The following is a 22,064-nucleotide window of genomic DNA, read 5'->3' as shown; positions in this document are numbered from 1 at the left end:
GTTTTCTTTGGTGGGTTGTGTCAAGAGATACAAAGTGAAAACATTGATTGATATTCAAGGATCTTTAACATTTTTGAGCTGCGTGTCACTATTTATTTATGTGCTCTTTGAAACAAAATATGGAAGATCCTGCACACCTGACTAAAGCCTGAATAGGAGCCTCTGAATAGCAGGTTTGTTTAATAGGAATCATTGCCAGTCCAAAGCTGGTTTTGCAAAATGTACAAAAATGTTGTGGTGTCCTGAAGAAATGGCCCAAATCTTTGAGCAACTGCAGTTGTTATATCACTTTACAAATACTGAAAACATTGCCTAGGAATTCCTAATATTTTCTCCTGAACTTGCTACTGCAGTACTAGTAGTGGAAAAAGTGCTAACAAAAGGCCAATGAGCTGAAGGTCAGGAATGACTGAAGATGCAGAATAATGATGTTGTTGAAGTTTTCTTGTAGCAACTGGCTACAGGTAGACTCGGAGCAAACAAGAAATATACGGGAAAATTGCAGATGGTGTGATATAGTGATGACAGTGTGAAGTAGAAAAACTGGTAAAAACATATGCAGAAGCTAGTTAGAAGTCAGAGAGGAAAATATTACAAGTGAAGCCTTTTAAAGCTCTAATTTCTAGAACTTCCTGTTGATGATTTCTTTATTTCTTTGTCCACCTTTCTTATAATGTAAATGTAATCAGCCAATAGATGTAGGTAATCATGTAATCAATCAATCCAATCCAATCAATAGACAAAGAGATATCTAATAAACAGTGCAATAGGATTAGGATAGCAGAAATCTGGAATGAGTTGCAAGTAGTAAATCTGACCTATTAATCAGTGCAGGGAATAGTTTTACATAATAATAAACTGCTCTGAGCCATGAGGGAGGGCAGTATATAAATATAAAAAAATAAATAAAATCAGTAGAAACATAATGCAATGAGAACAAGATGAACATACAGCTACAGATACATATTAGGTCCTTCTTGTTCTACTGCAATCCTATTTCTTTATAAAAATGTGCTCCTGAAGAATTTTGCATAAAGCAGAAATGTGGACACCTTTCTTACCTCCATAAGCAGCCCATTTCGAAGGATGGGGGCCACTACAGAGAATGTACATGCATGGGAAGCTGTTGATCTTTGCAGAGTGGCTCCTATACAAGACCCTGTTCAGATGAATGAAGTTTTTATTGCGGGGCATGGAAGGAGAGGTAGTCCTGCAGATAGGAGGTTCCAAGGCCATACGACAGCTAGTACCTTGAATTGTGAACCCGGTAACTAATGGGCAGCCAATGGAGTGACTGCAGAATGAGTGTAATCTGCATGCACTGACTAGTTCCTTACAATGACTAAGCTGTGGCATTCTACATTAATTGGCATTTCTAGTTGGTTTTGAGCAGAGAGCTGTATAGAGTTCCTTTCAGTAGTCTCCTTTATCCTTACTGTGGCATGGATTCAGGTGGCTGGATCAGTTGAGTCTAGGTAATAGACCACCTTCCAAGAAGAAAGTGGTGTTTGCAGCTACATTAGCTACTCCAGCAGTAATACTGTACCCAGTATAACCTTAACCTCTTTATCAAGTCAGGAAGGGTCAGCTGATCCCCATCAAAAGTGGGAAGGATGATGTTCTTTTCTTGTCGGGATTCAGTTTCATTTTGTTCGGTTTCAGTCATTTAACCACAGCATTCACACAGTGGCTCTAGGATTCTAGTGCATCCCTAAGAGATCTCAATAGAAAGATGTATACCTGAATGTTGTCAGCATACTGAAGCCATCCAATACTGCATGCACACATCATGTCTCCTAACAGCTTTACATAAGAGACTGAATGGGGACTACCATGTGAGACCCTGCAGGATGATAGTGTGATCTCCTGTTTCAAAGGCAGCAGATAAGAACTGCCCAGAACCTATTGCTGGTACAGAATGTTGTGGCCAGAATGCTGTTTGGAGTGTGTTATTGGGACCATATTAATCCAGTAATTTCATTTTTGCTGGCTCCAGTCTCTTCCAGGTCCAATTCAAGTTGCTGATATTGACCTTTAAAGTCCTATATGGGTTGAGGACAGCATTGCTGAAGTACCTCTTACTCTGACCCAGGCCCTCTAGTCATCTTTTTGGAGGTTGACGTTTGCCAGCAGACTTTTTGTTTTGTACGGCATTTCCTCACTGACTCTTATTATTAGTCCTCCTCCCTGTTAGTATTATTTTATGAATTTATTAGCAGAAAAGCCCATTGTAGGAAAAGAAAGAAAGTGTCCAGAATTAATGTGCAAGTTAGAACCATGTGCAGGTTTCCTGACTTCTCCAAATAGGCACTTGAAGTTTTTCTTTAGCTGTTAACTGTCATTGTATGTGGGCTGTGCTTTACGTTGTGTTGCCTGTGCATGACTGTACTGCATAAAGGTACATTCTGCACCAAACCAGGTATCAGCAACATTATCGGAAAAGATGCTTTGGCCAGCAGATTACAAACTCAGCTGGCCAGTAGCATTACAATAGAATAAAGCGCAGATGACTGTAAATATCTTTCTTTTGTTAAAAAAATGGTTAGATAACAGCTGCATGGGGTTAGAAAATTATAGAAGAGCACCAAGTTCAACCTCTGCCTTCCAAAGCATCACTGTCAATATTCCCCTGACATTAATTCACTTTTATGTCACAACCTGGAACCTTTGGCTCCAGTGTGCCACAGATAGTGGTCTGCCTCCAATTCCCTAAGGTCATTGCTCTTCTCTCCTGCTCCAGTTTGTCTGTTCAAGTTTTGCTGTCATTTTCCAGCCAACTTCTTGTTTCCTAGAAGTCAATCTATGTTGTGGAAGCCAAAGAGAGATTGTTTTTATTCTCTTTTCCCCCTCTTAGTCTGGCTGGCGCTGTAGCAGCAGAAATTAGGGTGGTGGATTACAAGGATCAGAAAAGCACAATAGGACAGTGATGCTGAGGACAATGTTATTATCTAGCTTTGTCTGTTTCCAGCCGCTTAAGTGTTCAGCTAGATGTTGAATTTGGTGTAGGACATATCAGCTTAAGTTAGGATAAGCTATATTTTCTTCTTTGGTCAAAATTACTGGTAAAATCTGACTGTAACAGAAAGACTAATCAAATGTGCATTTTAATTCTTGCCCATTTATCATTTATGAATCCAGCTGACTTACAAGGTTTTTGGGACTCCTGCTGGTAACAGCCTGGAAATTTCATTAGCTCTCTTAACTACTGTCAGCCAAAGAGCTTTAAAACTGTAGTCAGCAAAATATATTTTATTTCTTATACTTATTCCATACTTAAAATGCATATAGCTGAGACAGTCAATTATAAGGCAACTGTGAATATAATAATCCATTATAAGTATGCTCAGAAGTAATATTTTTATTATTCTTGTGAATTTGTACATACCTCTTTCAGTACAGTACAGAAAAAACAGAATGCTCCTGTTTCCATCTCAATAATAATCTTGCCAACTGTGAATTGAATGTCTACCTTAAGGGCAACTGACTTACATACTTTCATACACCTTAGTACCTTGGCATTACCCTCGTGAGGACCTCATCAGGACCATCATCTTACTAATGTAGCCATGAAAATGAACCATGAAACAATGTTCTCTAAAAATTATGAGGTACAAGTAAGGGTGTGTTTGCTGGAACACAGCTTTGGGGCTAGTGTATATTACTGCAGAATACAGTGTTTCAATGTGGCTCAACAGACCCCACATTCACAAACTGGGTGATCAATGCAATACGACCATGAGAACCATCAGCAGATGTATTAGCTTACTCCAACCTATTGACTACCTACACTGTGCCACATTGTTTCCCCACATATCCAAAGGCAAGATGCTCTTCTTCATGAAGACAGAAAGATCAATGAACACAGAGCTGCCCAGCCACTAAGACATGGATGGCATGGACCTGTCTAGACCAAAGTCCCAACAACTGGCAATAAGATCTGCACAAATCTTGCATTCACAAAATGTCAATTAAGGGAATGAATGATTGCAAACATGGATGAAATCTGATATCCATAAGCAACGAGAGTCCTACAGGATTTGACTTGCCATGTAAAATATTGAAGATGGCTAATAGAATACAAATAGGCTTTGGCAGTTGTGCAGACCTATTGTTTAAATGGGCCAAAATACCACAAAACTAGTTTCATCTGTCACTGGAATGTGAGTAGATTCAAGTGGGTAGCCATGTTGGTCTGAAGCAGTACAACAAACAATCAGAGTCCAGTGGCACCTTTAAGACCAACAAAGATTTATTAAAGGCGTGAGCTTTCGAGCACAAGCACTCTTCCTCAGATATCTGCGTCTGAGGAAGAATGCTTGCACTTGAAAGCTCACGCCTCGAATAAATCTTTGTTGGTCTTAAAGATTCTGATTTTGTTTTGTTGGAATGTAAGTGTTGTACTTTCCGGGGAGATGTGATGGAGCTCTGTTATGTCACCTGTCTGATCTTTGTATATGAAACCATGCTGTCTGGTGTTACATTTGGTATAGGGAGACAAATGTTTAATCTGAAATAAGGGTACCTTTGACTTGCTCATAGTTACAACTGAAGTGTGGAACATTCACTCACAAGATAGAAAATGTAGGGACTTCAGGCTTAGTTGTATTACACGAAGCTGAGCTGTAATTACAGAAGCAAAAATCCTAAATTTAACCATTTAAATACTTTGATTCCTGCCAAGTCTTGGAGAAGGGGATATGAGACCTTTTCCCTGCTAGTAAAAAGATATAAAATGCGGAATACAAAATTAAGGCATAGTTATCCCTTGGTTTATATGTCCTGTCTTAACCTGTGGGGGAAAATAAGACATTACTGCCCCAGGAAAGAATTAGTAAGATTAAAAGGTGTTCATATCACAGACCAGTCCTGGTTGAGTCTATCTAGAGGAAATCCAGCATTCGCCCACCTGTGCAAAGCCAAACTACTAGCGCTCCACTTGGCTCCAGAACACGTAGCCATAGTGATCCATGCGATGGTCACCTCCAGACTGGATTTCTGCAACTCGCTGTACTCAGGCCTACTCTTATCCCTGACCCAGAGACTACAGCTGGTCCAGAACTCAGTGGCTGGGGTCGTAACAAGAAAACCGTGGAGATCTCATATCTGGCCCATGCTCAACAGCCACACTGGTTACCAGTTGAATCCTGGATCAGGCTTAGAGTCCTGGTTCTCACCTTTAAGGCCTTACACAGCCTTGGCCCCATGTACCTGAGGGACTGTCTGTATATATTCTACAAAGAGCTGTACGCTCTGCCACCTCCAACTGGTTGGTGATCCCTGGCACCAAGGAAACACGTTTGACCTCAACCAGGGCCAGAGCCTTCTCCATCCTGGCCCCCAACTGGTGGGATGAGCTCCCAGCGGAAGTCCGGGCCCTGCTGGAGCCACTACAGTTCTTTAGAGCCTGCAAAATAGAGCTTTTCCACCAGGCATTTCGTTGAGGTCCAACAGAAGCAACAACGTCCACTGGGTCCCCAGAACCCTTCCACTCACATGGATGTGTCCTTGGAACAAACAAAAGGGCAACCCTGGACTGACCAACCTATGGGATTCAGTTAGCTGGAAATGTCACTGTTAATGTTCCAATTAAGAAAAATTCGTTATCATCAAATGTTATTGTTACTGTTACTACTGATGTCATCATGTTGTTATTATTGAACTATGTTGAACCTGTATTATGATTTCCAAGTTTTTTGTAAACCTCCCTGAGCCATGAGGAGAGGACAGCATATACCTAAACAAACAAACAAGTGATCTGCAGCAGTACTATAAGCTTGATGACTTAATGGAAAGAATCATAGAATAATAGATTTGGAAGGGATCTCCTGGGTCATCTAGTCCAACCCACTGCATTATGCAGGACACTCACAAACTATCTCTCATCCACTGTAACCTGCCACCCCCCTGAACTCTCACAGAATCAGCCTCTCTGTCAGATGGCTTTCAAGCCTTTATTTAAAAATTTCCAAAGATGGAGAACCCACCACCTCCCAAGGAAGCCTGTTCCACTGAGAAACCACACTGTCAGGAACTTCTTTCGGATGTTTAAATGGAATTTCTTTTGAATTAATTTCATCCCATTGGTCCATCCCTCCGGGGCAAGAGAGAACAACTCTGCTCCTGAGTGAAATAGAAAAAGAAAACAAATGAAACATAAACATATTGCTCCATAAAGGTCTTTAAAACAGTATGGATGATTATTCTTTCTTTTAAAAATCCACAATTGTGCCCCTCAAATTTTTTAGTATTACTGTTGAAAACTAATAGAACAAAAGTTTGTATCTAGTGGTACCTCTAAGACCAACAAAGTTTAGTTCTAAGTATAAGCTTTTGTGTGCATATATTCTTCCTCAGATACATTGAAACAAATTTCCTCAAGCCTTACATATAGGTAGAGATAGTTGCCAGGGAGAGCTAGTTAGAGGCAAGTTTCATAACTAACTGGCTGATAAGTGTACCTAAGATTGAATTAAAGCAGTTGTTAAGACCTGTGGATAGCAACAAATTAGTAGACAAATAAAAAAGTTAAGAAACAGGTGAGTACCGAGTTTGAGTCCAGTGGCACTTTAAGATCAGCAAAGTTTAATTCTGGGTACAAGTGAGAACTGAGTGACTTAGCTTGTGTAGATGCATAAATTCTTCAGATACATTAAAACAGGGTTCCTCAAGCATTGCATGTAGGTAGAGAGAGGTGTGTGTGTGCATGGGTTGTACGTTAGTTACCGGGAAGGGTTAATGAGAGTCAAGATCCATAGGTAACTGAATAATTAATACAGCTAAGATTGGATTAATACAATTGGTAGGATAGTGTGGTATAGCATCTTAGGAGACCGAGTACAAATTCCTACTTAGTCATGAAGCTAATTGTGTAGCTTTAGGCAACCTCTCAGCCTAAACTATGCTTGTGAGAATAAAGGAGATATCCCAAAATTCAATCTGGATACCCCCAAATATATTATAAAGATCAAAGGAGGATGTACCTTCCTTTTTCTTTTCAGGACTCTGTAGTGAAAATGATAGGATCATTTAGTAGCAGATGGTGGGCATCAAATCTGGGAGTAGAGGTGCCCAAAGTACAGACTCTGATATTGGGATTTGAGTTCTTTCTGCATGGTCTAATGCGGTGGTCCCCAACCATCGGGCCATGGCTCCCTCTCCCCACCCACCTCTGCAGTAAGAAATTTCCCAGGCTGCAAAAGTGGCCGAATAGCTTGCGGCCCGGCAAGCTTCTTTTTGTGGGAGAGGGGGGAGAGGGAAGCAGGGCCGCGCATGCGGCATGCATGGCCGAAAACACGCGTGCGTGGCACTTTTGTGCATGCGCAGAAGTGCCGCACATATGCATTTACGGCCGCACATGGCACAAACGCGCATGTGCGGTCACACATGTGCGCCTCTGCGGCCGGGCGATTGCCCTCCCCGCCGCCACCAGTCTGCAGCCTGTAAAAGGTTGCGGACCACTGGTCTAATGGGTGTCTGTTAGATGAATAGATCTGTTTCATTCCCCCATTATAATCAGTGCTTGATAGAAAGAAAATCATCACCCCTTTTCTGAAGCCTTCCATCATTTTTTGCTTGCATGCTCCTGATTTAGCCTTTTCCATTTCAGAGGTGTTCAGTAGTGAAATACTTGACTAATAATATTAATAATGAAAAATGCCTTGGAGCTGCTATAGTAGAAATAGATTCCTGCTATCTTGTGGCTACTTTAGAGATACATTCCTAGGCAAGACAGGCTGGTAATGAACCCTTCCTGAAAGCTTAGCATGTGGTAGAATAATGGAATTTCATTTCCATCCAGACCTTTAATTTGTGAACAAGCACAGCCAGACTGTATGGAGACTTAATTTTGTAGTGCAAAAAATCTCAGTCACCTAATAATTTCATTCCAAGTCAATGTAATGCAAATAGGATTATTGCATTAGAAATGTGATTTTAAATGGCCTGGAGCAGTAATTTGTCAGCATTTGGAAGGATTAACTCCACTGAAGTCTAGTCAGCAACAACCAGCCTTTTGTATTGCATCACTGGTCATATTACCAAAAACTGAGCATAACCTGTTGATAGCATATTATGCAGTAGGATGTCTCCCGGCAGTGTGGATGTCTTTTGCGCATCCCTTTGCACCATCTTAAATTTTTCAGATTATGGAAGCAAACTGGAGAAATAGGAACATATTTTATTGTTCATTGTTTCCCCCCACCCCCCGGGCGATTCTGGGTGGAAAAGTCCAAGAGGGCAGTCTTATGGAACTGGGGGAAATCCTTGCTTCTATGTGACATTGCCGCCAGGCTGCCGCCCTCACAAGCCTGGTGCAGATAAGGCCCCAGAAGTCCCAGGCTAAGGGACTTTAAGAATGCTACTGTGGGGCCTGTTAAGATTTTGTATTTATACCTGGATAGTAGCCCTAAACCATTGGGAATGTTTTTTGACTGACATTCCCCACAATACTTTACAGAGCCGGTGGCCTATCTAGATACAAACATTGGTTGATAAGAGTATAAGGTAAGGTGTGAAACTACAAACTGGTTATGGAGGTATGTGGGAGTAATTCTTTGCTGCATTGTTTAAACTTAAACTTAATTTTATTAATTTATACATTTTGTATTTAGGAATCAACCACTGAAGAAAAATTGTGAAAACGGAGTATATCTAGAAACCATTTTGGTTGGTCCTTAAAAAATTATTGATATATAAAATTTATTGTACCAATTGCCTTGGAAAGGTTCTGTTTTTCTCTGTATATGTTTTGAACCTTTCTTCCTTTTTCATATTGTAATTTCATTGTAATTGATAGATGTCAGACACTGGCACCATGGTGTGGTTTCTTCTCCCCCAGTATAATGGAAAATTCTCTTGTGTAATGTAAGAGAAATTGCCTTCTCCCTGAAAAATGTCAGAAAGAGGACAATGAATATCAATGGCATTGCTATATTTTGTTTTGGGATCTTTGTAAGTGAAATAATGTTATTCTGATTATTTATACTCCCTTTGCATATGTTGTCCTTGTTTATGGCAGTGTGGAAGGGTATTTACTGAGGGGGTATCTGGAGCTGGGAGGAAAGTGGAAACAGAACACAGTAAATTTCCTTTGATTATCTCTTTCAGTTGAAGGTTGTATTTTCTGTTGTTTTTGAAAGATAGGTGCCTTAATATTGAGTCAGACCAGGGTTCTATCAAATGCAGTCTAATATTGAGTCAGACCAGGGTTCTATTGAGTCAGACCAAGAAAGATAGGTGCCTTAATATTGAGTCAGACCAAGGTTCTATCAAATGCAGTCTAATATTGAGTCAGACCAGAGTTCTATCAAATGCAGGGTTCTATCAAATGCTGATGACCCCCAGCTCTTTCTCCTGATGGACAGCTGCCCTGATTCTCCCTCAGAAGCATTAGCCAACTGCCTGGAAGCAGTAATGGGGTGGTTCAGGCAGAGTTGTCTGAAGCTCAACCCTTCAAAGATGGAGGTCCTGTGGCTGGGCAGGAAGGGTCCAAGCAAGGAAGTGCACCTAACCAACCTGGATGGTGTACACCTATCAGTGAATCACTCCGCCAGGAACCTGCATGTGATTTTCAGTGCCTCCCTCTCAATGGAGGCTCAGGTCACAAAAGTAGCATGGCTGGCATTCCACCACCTTCACCAAGCCAAACTACTAGCACTCTACTTGGCCCTGGAACACCTAGCCATAGTGATCCATGCAGCAGTCACCTCTAGACTGGACTTCTGCAACTCGCTATACACAGGCCTGCCCTTGGCCTTGATCTGGAAACTACAGCTGGTGCCAAATGCAGCGGCCAGGGTCTTCGCAGAAACACCATGGAGGTCTCACATTCAGCCCATCCTCCAACAGCTGCGCTGGCTTCCAGGCAAATTCTGGATCAGGCTTAAGGTTCTGGTAATCACCTTTAAGGCCATGTGTGGTCTGGGCCCAGTGTACCCGAGGGGACCACCTTTCTGCCTACACCCCTCAAAAAGCCTTGCGCTCCACAACTTCCAATTGCCTGGTGATCCCTGGCCCCAAGGAAGCTCGTTTGACTTCAACCAGGGCCAGAGCTTTCTCCATCCTGGCCCTCACCTGGTAGAATGAGCTCCCAGAGGAGATCAGAGCCCTAACGAAACTTGAGCAGTTCTGGTTGAGGTTGACCAATCACCTTCCATTGGCCTTTGAGCCTCCCTCCCATGAAAACCACTGCTGATTTGTCCCACCCACACGGCCATCAGTATGTTATGGTTGAATTGATATTCTCACCATTGTTCTAAAAAGGTAAAGGTAAAGGTATCCCCTGTGCAAGCACCGAGTCATGTCTAACCCTTGGGGTGACGCCCTCTAGCGTTTTCATGGCAGACTCAATACGGGGTGGTTTGCCAGTGCCTTCCCCAGTCATGACCGTTTACCCCCCAGCAGCAAGCTGGGTACTCATTTTACCGACCTCGGAAGGATGGAAGGCTGAGTCAACCTTGAGCCGGCTGCTGGGATCGAACTCCCAACCTCATGGGCAAAGCTTTCAGGCAGCTGCCTTACCACTCTGCACCACAAGAGGCTCTTCACCATTGTTCTACTGTTCCATTATATTGTTTTATTGTTACCACTGTACTGTTACTGTTTATAACTACAACTACTTAGTTACCAATATTGTTTCCCTGTTTTATGTAAACTGCCCTGAGCCTCAAGGGAGGGTGAATATAAATAAATATATAAGCTCACTTGAGATGCCAAGAAGTAAACGTGGGGCCTTCTGCACGCCAGACAGGTGCTCTACCACTGGGCCACAGCCCTCCCTAGTGGTATATTCCATTAAGGACTAGTTGCTGATCTCTTTAACTGAATATATGGCGAGGACTGAACTGGCATCTTCTGCATGGAAAGCCGATCCACTTCCACTGAGCTGTAGCCAGTCTCTTAACAGATGTTACAGTGTCCATTTTTCAAGACCCCTGAAAATAAAATGATGGAACTCTGATGTAGTAACCCACCTCATTGCAAAGAACCTGTGCAGAACAAACATCTGGAGCATGCAGTAGGGTTTAAGCACAGTCTTGCTGAAACAAGACTTCTGTATTATTCTTTAATCACATTAATTTCCTTGATGAACATTATATTGTGAATGTGGTTGATGGTATAGGTTTTCATGCATGCATTTCCAAAATGCATACTCATTGATTTGTTAGGAAAATGGAAGGATGTCTAATAAAGAACCACAGAGAACGTAATTTCTTCCCTGTTAAATGCTTACATTTTGTCTCACAAGAAAGGGAACACCATTATTTGTAGTAGTTGTTTTGCACAAAAGACAATTTTGTTGTGCTAGTTAAAGAATTATTCCACAATGACTTCCTGAAAAAAGAATCCGTTCCAAATATGGGTCAGCAATATGTGCTTGGGCATATTGCCCAAATCAGTAAAATGTGAAAAGCAGCGTAGTTTTGTGTACATAGGAAAGACAGCAGTTCACTCAGACTCAGCCACATCAGCAGTCTAATACCCTGGATTATTTTGGGGACATCAGATAATTGGAACAGTTCCAAAGCCAAGCGGAACAGCTTGTTGTGACTTTCAATGCAAAACACTTGACCATTATGTCCTGCATCATTATCCAGGCATGGTTTCGGTAGTTTGTAATATGTGAGTGTCACAAATGTCAGCAGAGTAAGGCTTGTCACATACATACGGGTATGAAATCTGTTAGCTTGTAACACAGGGTGGCCAACATTCCTATGCTTAACAGCTGTGTACTGACATTTTCAGTGAGCAAATGCTATGAGACATAGGCCTGTTGTTGCTATTCCTGTCTCTAGAGCAACCCCCTTCGCCTTTCCCCTTGCTCCCCATCACAGCTTCCTTACATTTTACAACACCTAATGAGGAGACCTTTTTCTCATACCTTGTCACTCGCCTAGCCAGATCAGTATTGCTCCTTGGATCTTCCTCTTCTCCAGCACCCTCCCTCCCTCCCTCCCTCCTCTTCTAGCCATTGACATGGAGAGTAGTATATTGGGGAATGGGAGGACTGTGCGGGTTGTATCCTTATTAGAATTGTGTCAGGTAGTGTGAAGGTTTGCAATCTTTTATTTGCTAATAACATTAGTCATTTTATGTATTACAGCCAGTCTGCACAAGCAGAAAAGGACGCAGGCATGGTTAAAGCCTCCTGGTTCCATAGTACTTCAATACAGATAGGTATCACATATTAATTAAAATATTTAATACCACATTCCTGTTTTAAAAGCCTCCAGAATGAAGCAGATTGAAAAATAACTGAAACAAAGCAATGTGTGGGGCTGCTGTGCTGCGTTGCCTTCTTGATGTGCGGGAGCATTTAGTCATGTGATTTCCCAGTCTGCCTTCCGAAATACAGAATCTCAAGTGGGCCTGTATTCCTCAAATAAAGAATCTCAATTTTCTAAACATGCAGGTCAACTCAGTACATTTTCCACTTGGATTTGCTTATATTTTTTCCTTGCAGCCACCACATTGATCTTAAATATAGTTTGTCAGTTTAATCCATGTTTGCAATTCCATTTGTTTTTGCCCTGTGCTGTTTTGAGTTACATGCTTTCATGATATTGTTTTCTCTTAGTTTGAAAGTAAATATTGTCAATTTTCTTTAGCAAAACCCAAATTGACTACTCCCTTAGTTCCAAAGGTTGGCCCCCTCCTTTTCTGTCTAGTTATCACAGCTGGTTTTTAAAATAGCCCAATAGGCATTCTGTGTTAGACCCCTCCTATCTCTTAGGTGCTATAGTGCTAGAAGAAAAGCTACTATTCTTCATTTGCCTGTTAGTTTCTTTGCTTGTAGTTGGAGAAAAACAATAAAGACCTCTTCTGTGTGGCATATTGGAAGTCATGACTCCTATGTTTCTCATTTCTAATGGATGTTACCGCTTCACAAGTTTATAAAATAGATTAATATTGGTGGTACCATTTGTATTATCTAATGCTGTGTGGTAGGCAATAAGCAGTTTCTTAAGAAGGAAATATTGTTTTATAAATATTAGTGCTATTCAAGGTAAAGGGTTGCAATAATCAAAAAGGTGATCTTAATATGGTTTGTTCCATCAATATTTGGGCTTACATTTCTCATTTCCTTCATTTTTTGAAAGCATTGAATGTGCAATTGCAGATTCTTCCCATCCTATACGTATAGTATTGCAGGTATTATTTATTACAGTCAAATTTCTTAGCTTAGTTATCAGAACCTAAGAAGAGTTCTACTGGATCAGACCAAAGATCTGTCTAGTCTGGAATCCTGTTTGGGAAAGCCAGGAGCAGGGCATGATAATAATCTGTAGATGGTCTTTATCGAGATCCATTTTGTTATACAAATGGGATATGGGAATTCAGTAGAGGAAGACACACCATGGTAGCATGCCTTAGGGAGGAGGTAGCTTTGAGGAGGTAGTAGCCAGACCATGATTCAGGGCAAATATCCAGCACTTAACTCAAACCTGCCCTCAAAGATTCAGTGCAAAAGATTAGAACCTAGATGTGACCTCTTTCATGTGTCGGGACAGTCACAACTTGGGAAAACCCAATATTTGGTCCTGCTGAGGTTTTATAGTGCTCAGGCTTGTCCTTGGAATCCTTTGCAATTTAATATCATTGAGTTGTGGCCCTTGGTGGTACTAGTGTGTTGTGGGCAATGACCTTTCACGTTACAGCACTATGTTATTGCCTCATGCTATTTCCCTTTCCAGTAGTTGCTCTAGCCCAGTGGTTCCCAAACTTTTTTGGGCTGCCACCCCTTGGCTCCCAGACCATACCCTTAGTGCTCCCCCACACATACAAACACACAACCTGTTTCCTGGAGTTAGGCCTAATACAAATTCAAAACACACTGTATTGCCTGCACTCCTTTTGGGGTTATTGTGCAGCGGCCATATTTTAGTCTGGAAAAAATGGTATAAATCCTTTGTAAAAGTCATTTGTAAAAGACGCTATGTGTCCTCATTGGGGAACAAGACAGATGGGGGGAGCGGAGGGGGGAAGCAAGCAATGGAACATCCCATGTCCAGGAGCAAGCAGGAGAAGGCTTTCCCAGACTCGCAAAGGTCTTTTGGGGAAGGGCTGCCAACCCTGGGTTAAGAAATTCCTGGAGCTCTGGGGTAGAGCCTGGAAAGGACAGAGTCGGAGGAGGGGAAGGAACGCAACATCCAGCCCACCTTCTGGAGCTGTTTTCTTTGGGAAGCTAAGCAGGGTTGGCTCTGGTCAGCACTGGGGTGGGAGACAACGAAGGAAGTCCAGGGTCACTATTATCCAGAGGCAGGCAGTGGCAAGCCACTTTGAAATATTTCTCATTAGGAAAATGCAGCCACAACAGAAAGACACAGACTGCTGTTCCCACTGCCCCTGAACTCCTCACCGCCCGCCCCCCCCCTGGATACTTCTATCCCGGGGGTATCGCCCACTTTGAGAACTCCTAGTCTAGTCCTTTTATTTCTGCAAAATAACTTGTATGATGAGTTGGAGAGGATGAACAGAGAAATGTGCTCATTCCTCTGTGGCAGGATCTTGTGAAACAGCATTTCAATTTTTCTGAAAGTGTGTGGCTATATGCAAGTAGTTCCTGACACTGGGTAAACACATTAGGATAGCTAGTACATCTTTAATGATCTTATCCATAATAGAGTTATTAAAATATTACTATAACTAGTAATCAAGCCCGCTGTATGAATAATACAGCGGGCCCTAGGCACTGACCGTCTCGTGGGGTGTCCGTCGGGCGGCGGGGCCTCCCCCGGGTGGCGGTCATTTGGTGGGCAGGGAGTCCCCGGCAGCCGCGCTCTGCGCGACTGCCGGGGGCTCCCTCGGGCGGCGGCATGCGTGCACGGGGCTGAGGGAGGCCCATGGGTTGGGCGTCCACCTGGCCGCGCGCCGTGAGGGAGGCCGTGGCGGCGGGCGCGGGCCGGCATGGCGGCGGCGGTGCCGGAGGCGGGCGCGTCGGGCGGCGCTGTGGGGCCGGGCCCGGGGCCTGTGCCGACGTCTGCGGGCGCTGCAGGCGCGGCAGGTGGAGCGGCACGTCCGGCGGGTCTGGCGCGCGGCGTGGGGCGGCCCCCGCTGGGCTCGGCAGTGCTGGGCTCGGAGCTGCGCCGCTTGGGAGCCAGCACCTCCGTCCGCCTTCGCGCCGGTCGGCGTGGCTGCGACTGCGACTCCGACGCAACCGACAGCACCTCCCCGCCCGCCTCCGCGCGGCGGCCGGGGGGTCCCTTGCGGCCGGGCTGACGCGTCGGAGGCACTTCACGCCTCTGACACGTCAGCCCAGCAGGAAAGGGAGCCCTGCCGCCCGACAGACACCCCACGAGACAGTCAGTGCCTAGGGCCCGCTATATTATTCATACAGCGGGCTTGATTACTAGTTATAGTAATATTTTAATAAGGGAGTTGCTGGGGCTGGGAATCGGAGGGATCAATCGGCAGGCGCTGCGCGCCTGCCGATTGGTCCCTCCGATTGTCTGTCCTGAGGAAGGGTCGAATCTGGACCCTTCCTCATCACGGACAAATCCCACCTTAGAACCCCTTAACCATTTATTTAGTCCGTGGCGCCCGCAGCACCACGGGCGGTTTAAAGATTATGTAGTCAATTTTTTCTAATAGAGCATTGGCAACATGATTTATTAGCTAAGGAAACTTTAGCTTTCCCCATACAAATTTAATATTTATGTCGAATTTTGTGTATTCAGTTAAATCTAATTTCCATTTAGATCATGGTTATTAAAGTTGTTTCTGCATTTAAAAATATACAAAATTATTTTGATGGAAATATTCACAATTTCACATTTTAAAGTAAGGATCTTTTAGAGGTTCCTTGTTACTCGTATGGACTTAAGATCTATGCCCCGACCACTGCTACTGAATAGGATGAAGTTGACCAGTTCTATGAAGCCCTACAACACCTTCTAGCAGCAACACCAACAAATGATGTGCTTATCATCATGGGGGTTGGAATGCTAAAGTAGGAAGCCAAACGATAACCGGGATAACAGGCAAGTTTGGCCTTGGAGTACAAAATGAAGCAGGGCACAGGCTGGTAGAATTTTGTCAAGAGAATACAATGGTCATAGCAAACACTCTTTTCCAACAACCCAAGAGGCGACTCTACACATGGACATCACCAGACGGTCAACACAGAAATCAGATTGACTATGTGCTCTGCAGCCAAAGATGGAAAAGTTCTATCCAGTCAATAAAAACAAGACCAGGAGCTGATTGTGGTTCAGATCATCAGCTTCTTGTTGCAAAATGTAGGCTTAAATTGAAGAAAGTAGGGAAAAGCACTAGGCCACTCAGGTATGAACTAAATCATATCCCCGACGAATATACAGTAGAGGTGACAAATAGATTTAAGGAATTAGATCTGATAGACAGAGTGCCTGAAGAACTATGGGCAGAGGTTCGCAACACTGTGCAAGAGGTAGCAACTAAAACCATCCCAAAGAAAAAGAAATGCAAGAATTCAAAATGGCTGTCTGAGGAAGCTTTACAAATAGCTAAGGAGAGAAGGAAAGTGAAAGGCAAGGGAGAAAGAGAAAGATACACCCAATTGAATGCAGAATTCCAGAGAAAAGCTAGAAGAGATGAGAATGCCTTCTTAAATGAACAGTGCAAACAAATAGAAGAAAACAATAGAATGGGGAGGACCAGAGATCTTTTCAAGAAAATTGGAGATATGAAGAGAACGTTTCATGCAAAGTTGGGTATGATAAGGGACCAAAATGGTAGGGACCTCACAGAAGCAGAAGAGATTAAACAAAGGTGGCAAAATTATACAGAACAACTATACAAGAGCGAGTTTAACATCCCTGATGACCACAGTGGGGTAGTTACAGACCTGGAGCCAGACATCCTGGAATGTGAAGTCAAATGGGCCTTAGGAAGTCTGAGCAACAATAAAGCTAGTGGTGGTGACAGCATTCTAGTTGAACTATTCAAAATCTTAAAAGACGATGCAGTAAAAGTGCTACACTCAATATGCCAGCAAATTTAGAAAACTCAACAATGACCACAGGATTGGAAAAGGTGGTGACAGCATTCATAGAATCATAGAATCATAGAGTTGGAAGGGGCCATACAGGCCATCTAGTCTAACCCCCTGCTCAACACAGGATCAGCCCTAAGCATCCTAAAGCATCCAAGAAAAGTGTGTATCCAACCTTTGCTTGAAGACTGCCAGTGAGGGGGAGTTTACCGCCGCCTTAGGCAGCCTATTCCACTGCTGAACTACTCTGACTGTGAAATTTTTTTCCTGATATCTAGCCTATATTGTTGTACTTGTAGTTTAAACCTGTTACTGTGTGTCCTTTCCTCTGCAGCCAATGGGAACAGCATCCTGCCCTCCTCCAAGTGACAACCGTTCAAATACTTAAAGAGGGCATGTCCCCTCCAGTAGAACTATTCAAAATCTTAAAAGATGATGCAGTAAAAGTGCTACACTCAATATGCCAGCAAATTTGGAAAACTCAACAATGTCCACAGGATTGGAAAAGGTCAGTTTACATTCCAATCCCATAAAAGGGCAATGCCAAAGAATGTTCAGACTACCGCACCATTGCACTCATTTCTCATGCTAGCAAAGTTATGCTCAAAATCCTACAAGCTAGGCTGCAGCAATATGTGGACCGAGAACTTCCAGAAGTACAGGCAGGATTTCGAAGAGACAGAGGAACTAGAGATCAAATTGCCAACATACGCTGGATCATGGAGAAAGTTAGGGAGTTTCAGAAGAAGATCTACTTCTGCTTCATTGACTATGCTAAAGCCTTTGATTGTGTGGAGCACAACAAATTGTGGCAAGTTCTTAAAAAGGTGGGAATACCACAGCATCTTATCTGTCTCTTGAGAAACCTATATGCAGGTCAAGAAGCAACAGTGAGAATTGGGCATGGAATCACTGATTGGTTCAAAATTGAGAAAGTAGTTTGGCAAGGCTGTATACTGTCGCCTTGCCTATTTAACTTGTATGCGGAACACATCATGAGAAAGGCGGGGTTAGTTGAGTTACAAATTGGGATCAAGATTGCAGGGAGAAATATCAACAACCTCAGATATGCAGATGATACCACTCTAATGGCAGAAAGTGAAGAGGAACTAAAGAGCCTGTTGATGCGGGTGAAGGAGGAGAGTGCAAAAGTTGGATTGAAACTCAACATGAAGAAAACGAAGATCATGGCATCTGGCCCTCTCAAATCCTGGCAAATAGATGGGGAAGAAATGGAGATAGTGACAGATTTTATTTTTCTGGGCTCCAAGATCACTGTGGATGGGGACTGCAGCAAAGAAATTAAAAGATACTTGCTCCTGGGGAGGAAAGCTATGGCAAATTTAGACAGCATCCTAAAAAGCAGAGACATCACACTGCCAACAAAAGTGCATCTAGTCAAGGCTATGGTATTCCCAGTTGCAATATACAGCTGTGAAATTTGGACTATAAGGAAGGCTGAGCGTCAATGAATTGAGGCTTTTGAACTCTGGTGCTGGAGAAGACTCTTGCGAGTCCCTTGGACTGCAAGGCGAACAAACCGGTCAGTCCTAGAGGAGATCAGCCCTGCCTGTTCCTTAGAAGGCCAGATCATTAAGATGAAACTCAAATATTTTGGCCACCTCATGTCAAGGAAGGACTCCCTGGAGAAGAGCCTAATGCTGGGAGCGATTGAGGGCAAAAGAAGAAAGGGATGACAGAGAATGAGGTGGCTGGATGGAGTCAGTGAAGCAGTAAGTGCAAACTTAAATGGACTCCGGGGAATGGTAGAGGACAGGAAGGCCTGAAAGATCATTGTCCATGGGGTCGTGATGGGTTGGACATGACTTCACACCTAACAACAGCAACAAGCCCTATAAATTCCACTCATCAGAGAGAACAGAATTTTTTACCTCCCCAAGAATTGTATACCAGCAATGACATGACCATGGGATCAAGGACTCAGCTGTTTACCCCCCCCCCCCCAAGAATAAGGTCCTTATAAATATTTAGCACCTACCCAGCAAGGAATTTTTTGTACAGTTAGCTGTAGAGGATAGATAACATGAAAGTTCTCATCTAGAATGAGAAGATCAGGTAAAGCAATGTTATTTTAGAAAGTAGTAACTGTATTATAGTTTTTTAGGTTTATATTGTATGTGGTAGGAATGAAGGGGGGGAGACAGGGAGCTGGGCAGTGGCAGGAAGGAGTGGAATGTGTCAGGAGCAAAAATGGACAGCCAGCCTATGCATAGGGATCCCAATCACCGGGGGATGAGAGAATTATGGAAGTGGGAGGTGGTATTGGAAATGAAGGAATGTGAGATATGAGAAGGCTCAAAGTCCTTATAACCTCCGTCTATCTGATATCACTTCCGTGGTACCTCTAAACCTGAAAAATATTTCAGGTGTACCTCTTGTCGTCAAAAGGCTGATAAAGGCTGGACTAGGCAGACCACTGGTTTGATGGAGTGGTGGGGTTCCTCCTTTGAGTACAGGGAAGTATAGATATTCCATTCTTCTTTTGCCCCTTCCCTTTTACAGTCTCTTCCAGTTTTTCTCATTTTTACATTTACTCAGAACTACTACGTACTGAGAATACGTCTTCCTCCATTCTGGTGGTGGTGGAACTCTTTATTCTGAATTAGGCAGACTTGAGGATGACAGAGTCAGAATGATCCTGGCTCTGTAGAAGCCATAGATATAAATAGCTGTCTGAAGAGGCTCTGTATGCACAACTATTCTGATTCTTCATATTGTCTGAGCATAGCCTTCTAACTCAATGCCTGGCAAGCTGCCTCAGGGCTCATTCAGAAAATGAGGATCTCATGTCCAGTTCATGCAGGTGTCAATCTTAGGTTTATCCACCCTCAGTATACCTAATGGCTGTGTGAGGAAGAAAAAGGAGATTTGATTCTTCAACCACCTGCTCAGTTTCACTATTTGAAACCAGGCCCCTATTCTCTTACTAGCATATATCCTTTGTAAATACAGATTTTCTTCTTTAAATGGTAGTAGCTGAATTAGGAAACTAGTCTTAAACAACAAAACCAAGTACAGGCTTAAGGGTTAAGTCTTCTCTTCTGTGCGTGGCCTGAGGCAAAGTGAGGCCACACAGACCTATAATTTGCATTTTATGGACAAGCAGTGCTGCCTGATCTCTGATGGCAATCTTCATCTTGTTTGTTTGAGCCCTCAGGGCAAGCTACATGTTATTTGGGAGATTTGCAGATGGATTTCCTGGCGTTTTCTTTAACATTAAAAAGCAGCCATAGGTGGCCTTTCTGGATTGAAGTTGTAGTGGTAGATGTTTGATGTTCCCACTTGTACCATTTTCCTGATAGAAATCTCTCTGCAAAACAGCTATTAGCTGGGGGATGGGGGTGCGGGTGGAGATAGCTACCGTACAAAGGAAAATATTGGTGATATTTCTATTGTACCTACCTTTGTCTTCTACAGTGGCTAGTAACATGCTGTGGATTCTTTATCAAGGAAACGGGCCCCTGTTCACGTGTTATTGTGAGTGTGCATGCATCCTGCCTATATGTGTGTACATCAAGTTGTAAGAAAGAGCCAACATTCATTCACTTTGCATTGGAAACTGGGGAACACTGTCTGGATGAAGGTAAGGTTTGTCCCATTGTTTTGGCAGTCCATATGTTGAATGTAATGTGAGAATTACTCAGTGCATGCCTTTAAGATATCAACTATAAACTATACCTTGTGAACAGGCCTAGTGTGTGTGTATGCGGGGTTAGGATTTCACCCTCTCTCCCAAAAGTCACAGCCCAGATGCAAACAGGACTCCCAGGAGATGGTCTCCCACATGATATGCAATTTGATTCTTGGAACAGAGATCGGGAAATGGCTACTGATAAAATGCAGGGACCTAGCTTTGGGATAAATGAAAAAGCCCTGTTGGTCATTAGATAATAGACTCTCTAGCTTAACTAACAGAAATTATGGGATAGCACATATTTTACAAACACAGCATTCTCTTACCCGTTTTGGTTCTTTGCAAACACATTCACAGCAAGAAGCATTTAGAAGAAGGACACTTCTGCAAATGGAGGAGTTGCAGCTGTGTCCATGATAGTATAGGGCTAAAAATAGCTTCATGGATATTCTCACATGTCTGTCCAGGGAACCACTTAAACATAAGCACACCAAAACGTCACTGAGGTGATCTCATTTCGCTACCAATTATTGGAATATGTACAAGGCAAGTCTCTTTTTATAGATCAATTTACTGTTTGTGATTTGCAATATGCGTGCACTGGGAGATGCAGTGGCAGTGGTTCACATGTGTTTGGGCAGAGTTCAAATGCACAAGGTAGATGAAGCAAAAGAACAGAAGTGAGCATTAAACGATGTGTCCAGGTTCACGAATCAGAAAAACACATAACCTAGGATTAGGCCTGTGTGTGCTAGACTCCTTATAAGTGACCTACCCACTAGACTGCTTTGCCTTATATTAGCTGCTCTGTCTGCTGCTGATGCAGCAGTTAAATAATGGATGGTGGGCGCTTGAGTGCTCCCCTGTCTTGGCTTTGTGTCTCTCTGTATTGCCTGCTTAATATTCCATTTCAGTTTAACCAAAGATGAAGCATCTAAAATGCTTATACCCTCTGTGAGTCATTTTCACTGAGGTGAATTTCTGTGATGGCTCTCTATAAGCAATGAGCTGCACATAAAAACAAAGACTGGCTGGGGGTGGGGGTGAGAAATCTTGTTGACAATTCTGTATTTTTTGTTCCTCAGTACTATTTACAGCAGTAAAATATCTACCTTCCTCCTCTCCCCATACTGCAAAGCATCTCACTTTGGATAAGGGCTCCTTTTTTGTGGCTGAAATATCAGGGCTAGTGTGTGTGCTTTGGGGAGTAAGGGTAGGAGCAATGCTACTGAGGAACTAGTGTGAAGTAATGCAAACAGATGACACTGATAAATGGCTCCTTACACCAGCATCTGCAGCATATTGTCAGACTGAGAAGAGTTCCCGGCATACCCTAGTCCTCTGTGTGAATGAAATCTCTGTTGAGCCATTATTTATCTCTCTACCTGTGAAACTGGGGAGGGGGCACTGCGGATAGGATTCATGGCCCTACTGCAGGGT

At 43.1% G+C, this 22,064-nt stretch overlaps 1 protein-coding gene across 4 annotated transcripts in view; it reads left to right on the top strand.

Moving 5' to 3' along the window:
* KIF26B (kinesin family member 26B) overlaps positions 1–22,064 on the top strand; it is a 412,305-nt gene that overhangs the window by 5,489 nt on the left and 384,752 nt on the right. Inside the window, exon 1 of one of the 4 annotated variants that reach the window (XM_077344362.1) lies at positions 20,329–20,573. The exons of the other annotated variants lie outside the window; for them this stretch is intronic. Coding sequence (XP_077200477.1) covers positions 20,478–20,573 — 96 coding nt within the window. The 5' untranslated portion in view covers positions 20,329–20,477. Of the gene's footprint in view, positions 1–20,328; positions 20,574–22,064 lie in introns of those variants that run through there. 4 annotated transcript variants of the gene reach the window in all.

This window comes from Paroedura picta, chromosome 1 (genome assembly GCF_049243985.1).
Source record: "Paroedura picta isolate Pp20150507F chromosome 1, Ppicta_v3.0, whole genome shotgun sequence".
Taxonomy (NCBI): domain Eukaryota; kingdom Metazoa; phylum Chordata; class Lepidosauria; order Squamata; family Gekkonidae; genus Paroedura; species Paroedura picta.
The sequence above is the reverse complement of the archived record's forward strand: the minus strand, read 5'-3'. Positions and strand labels throughout refer to the sequence as shown.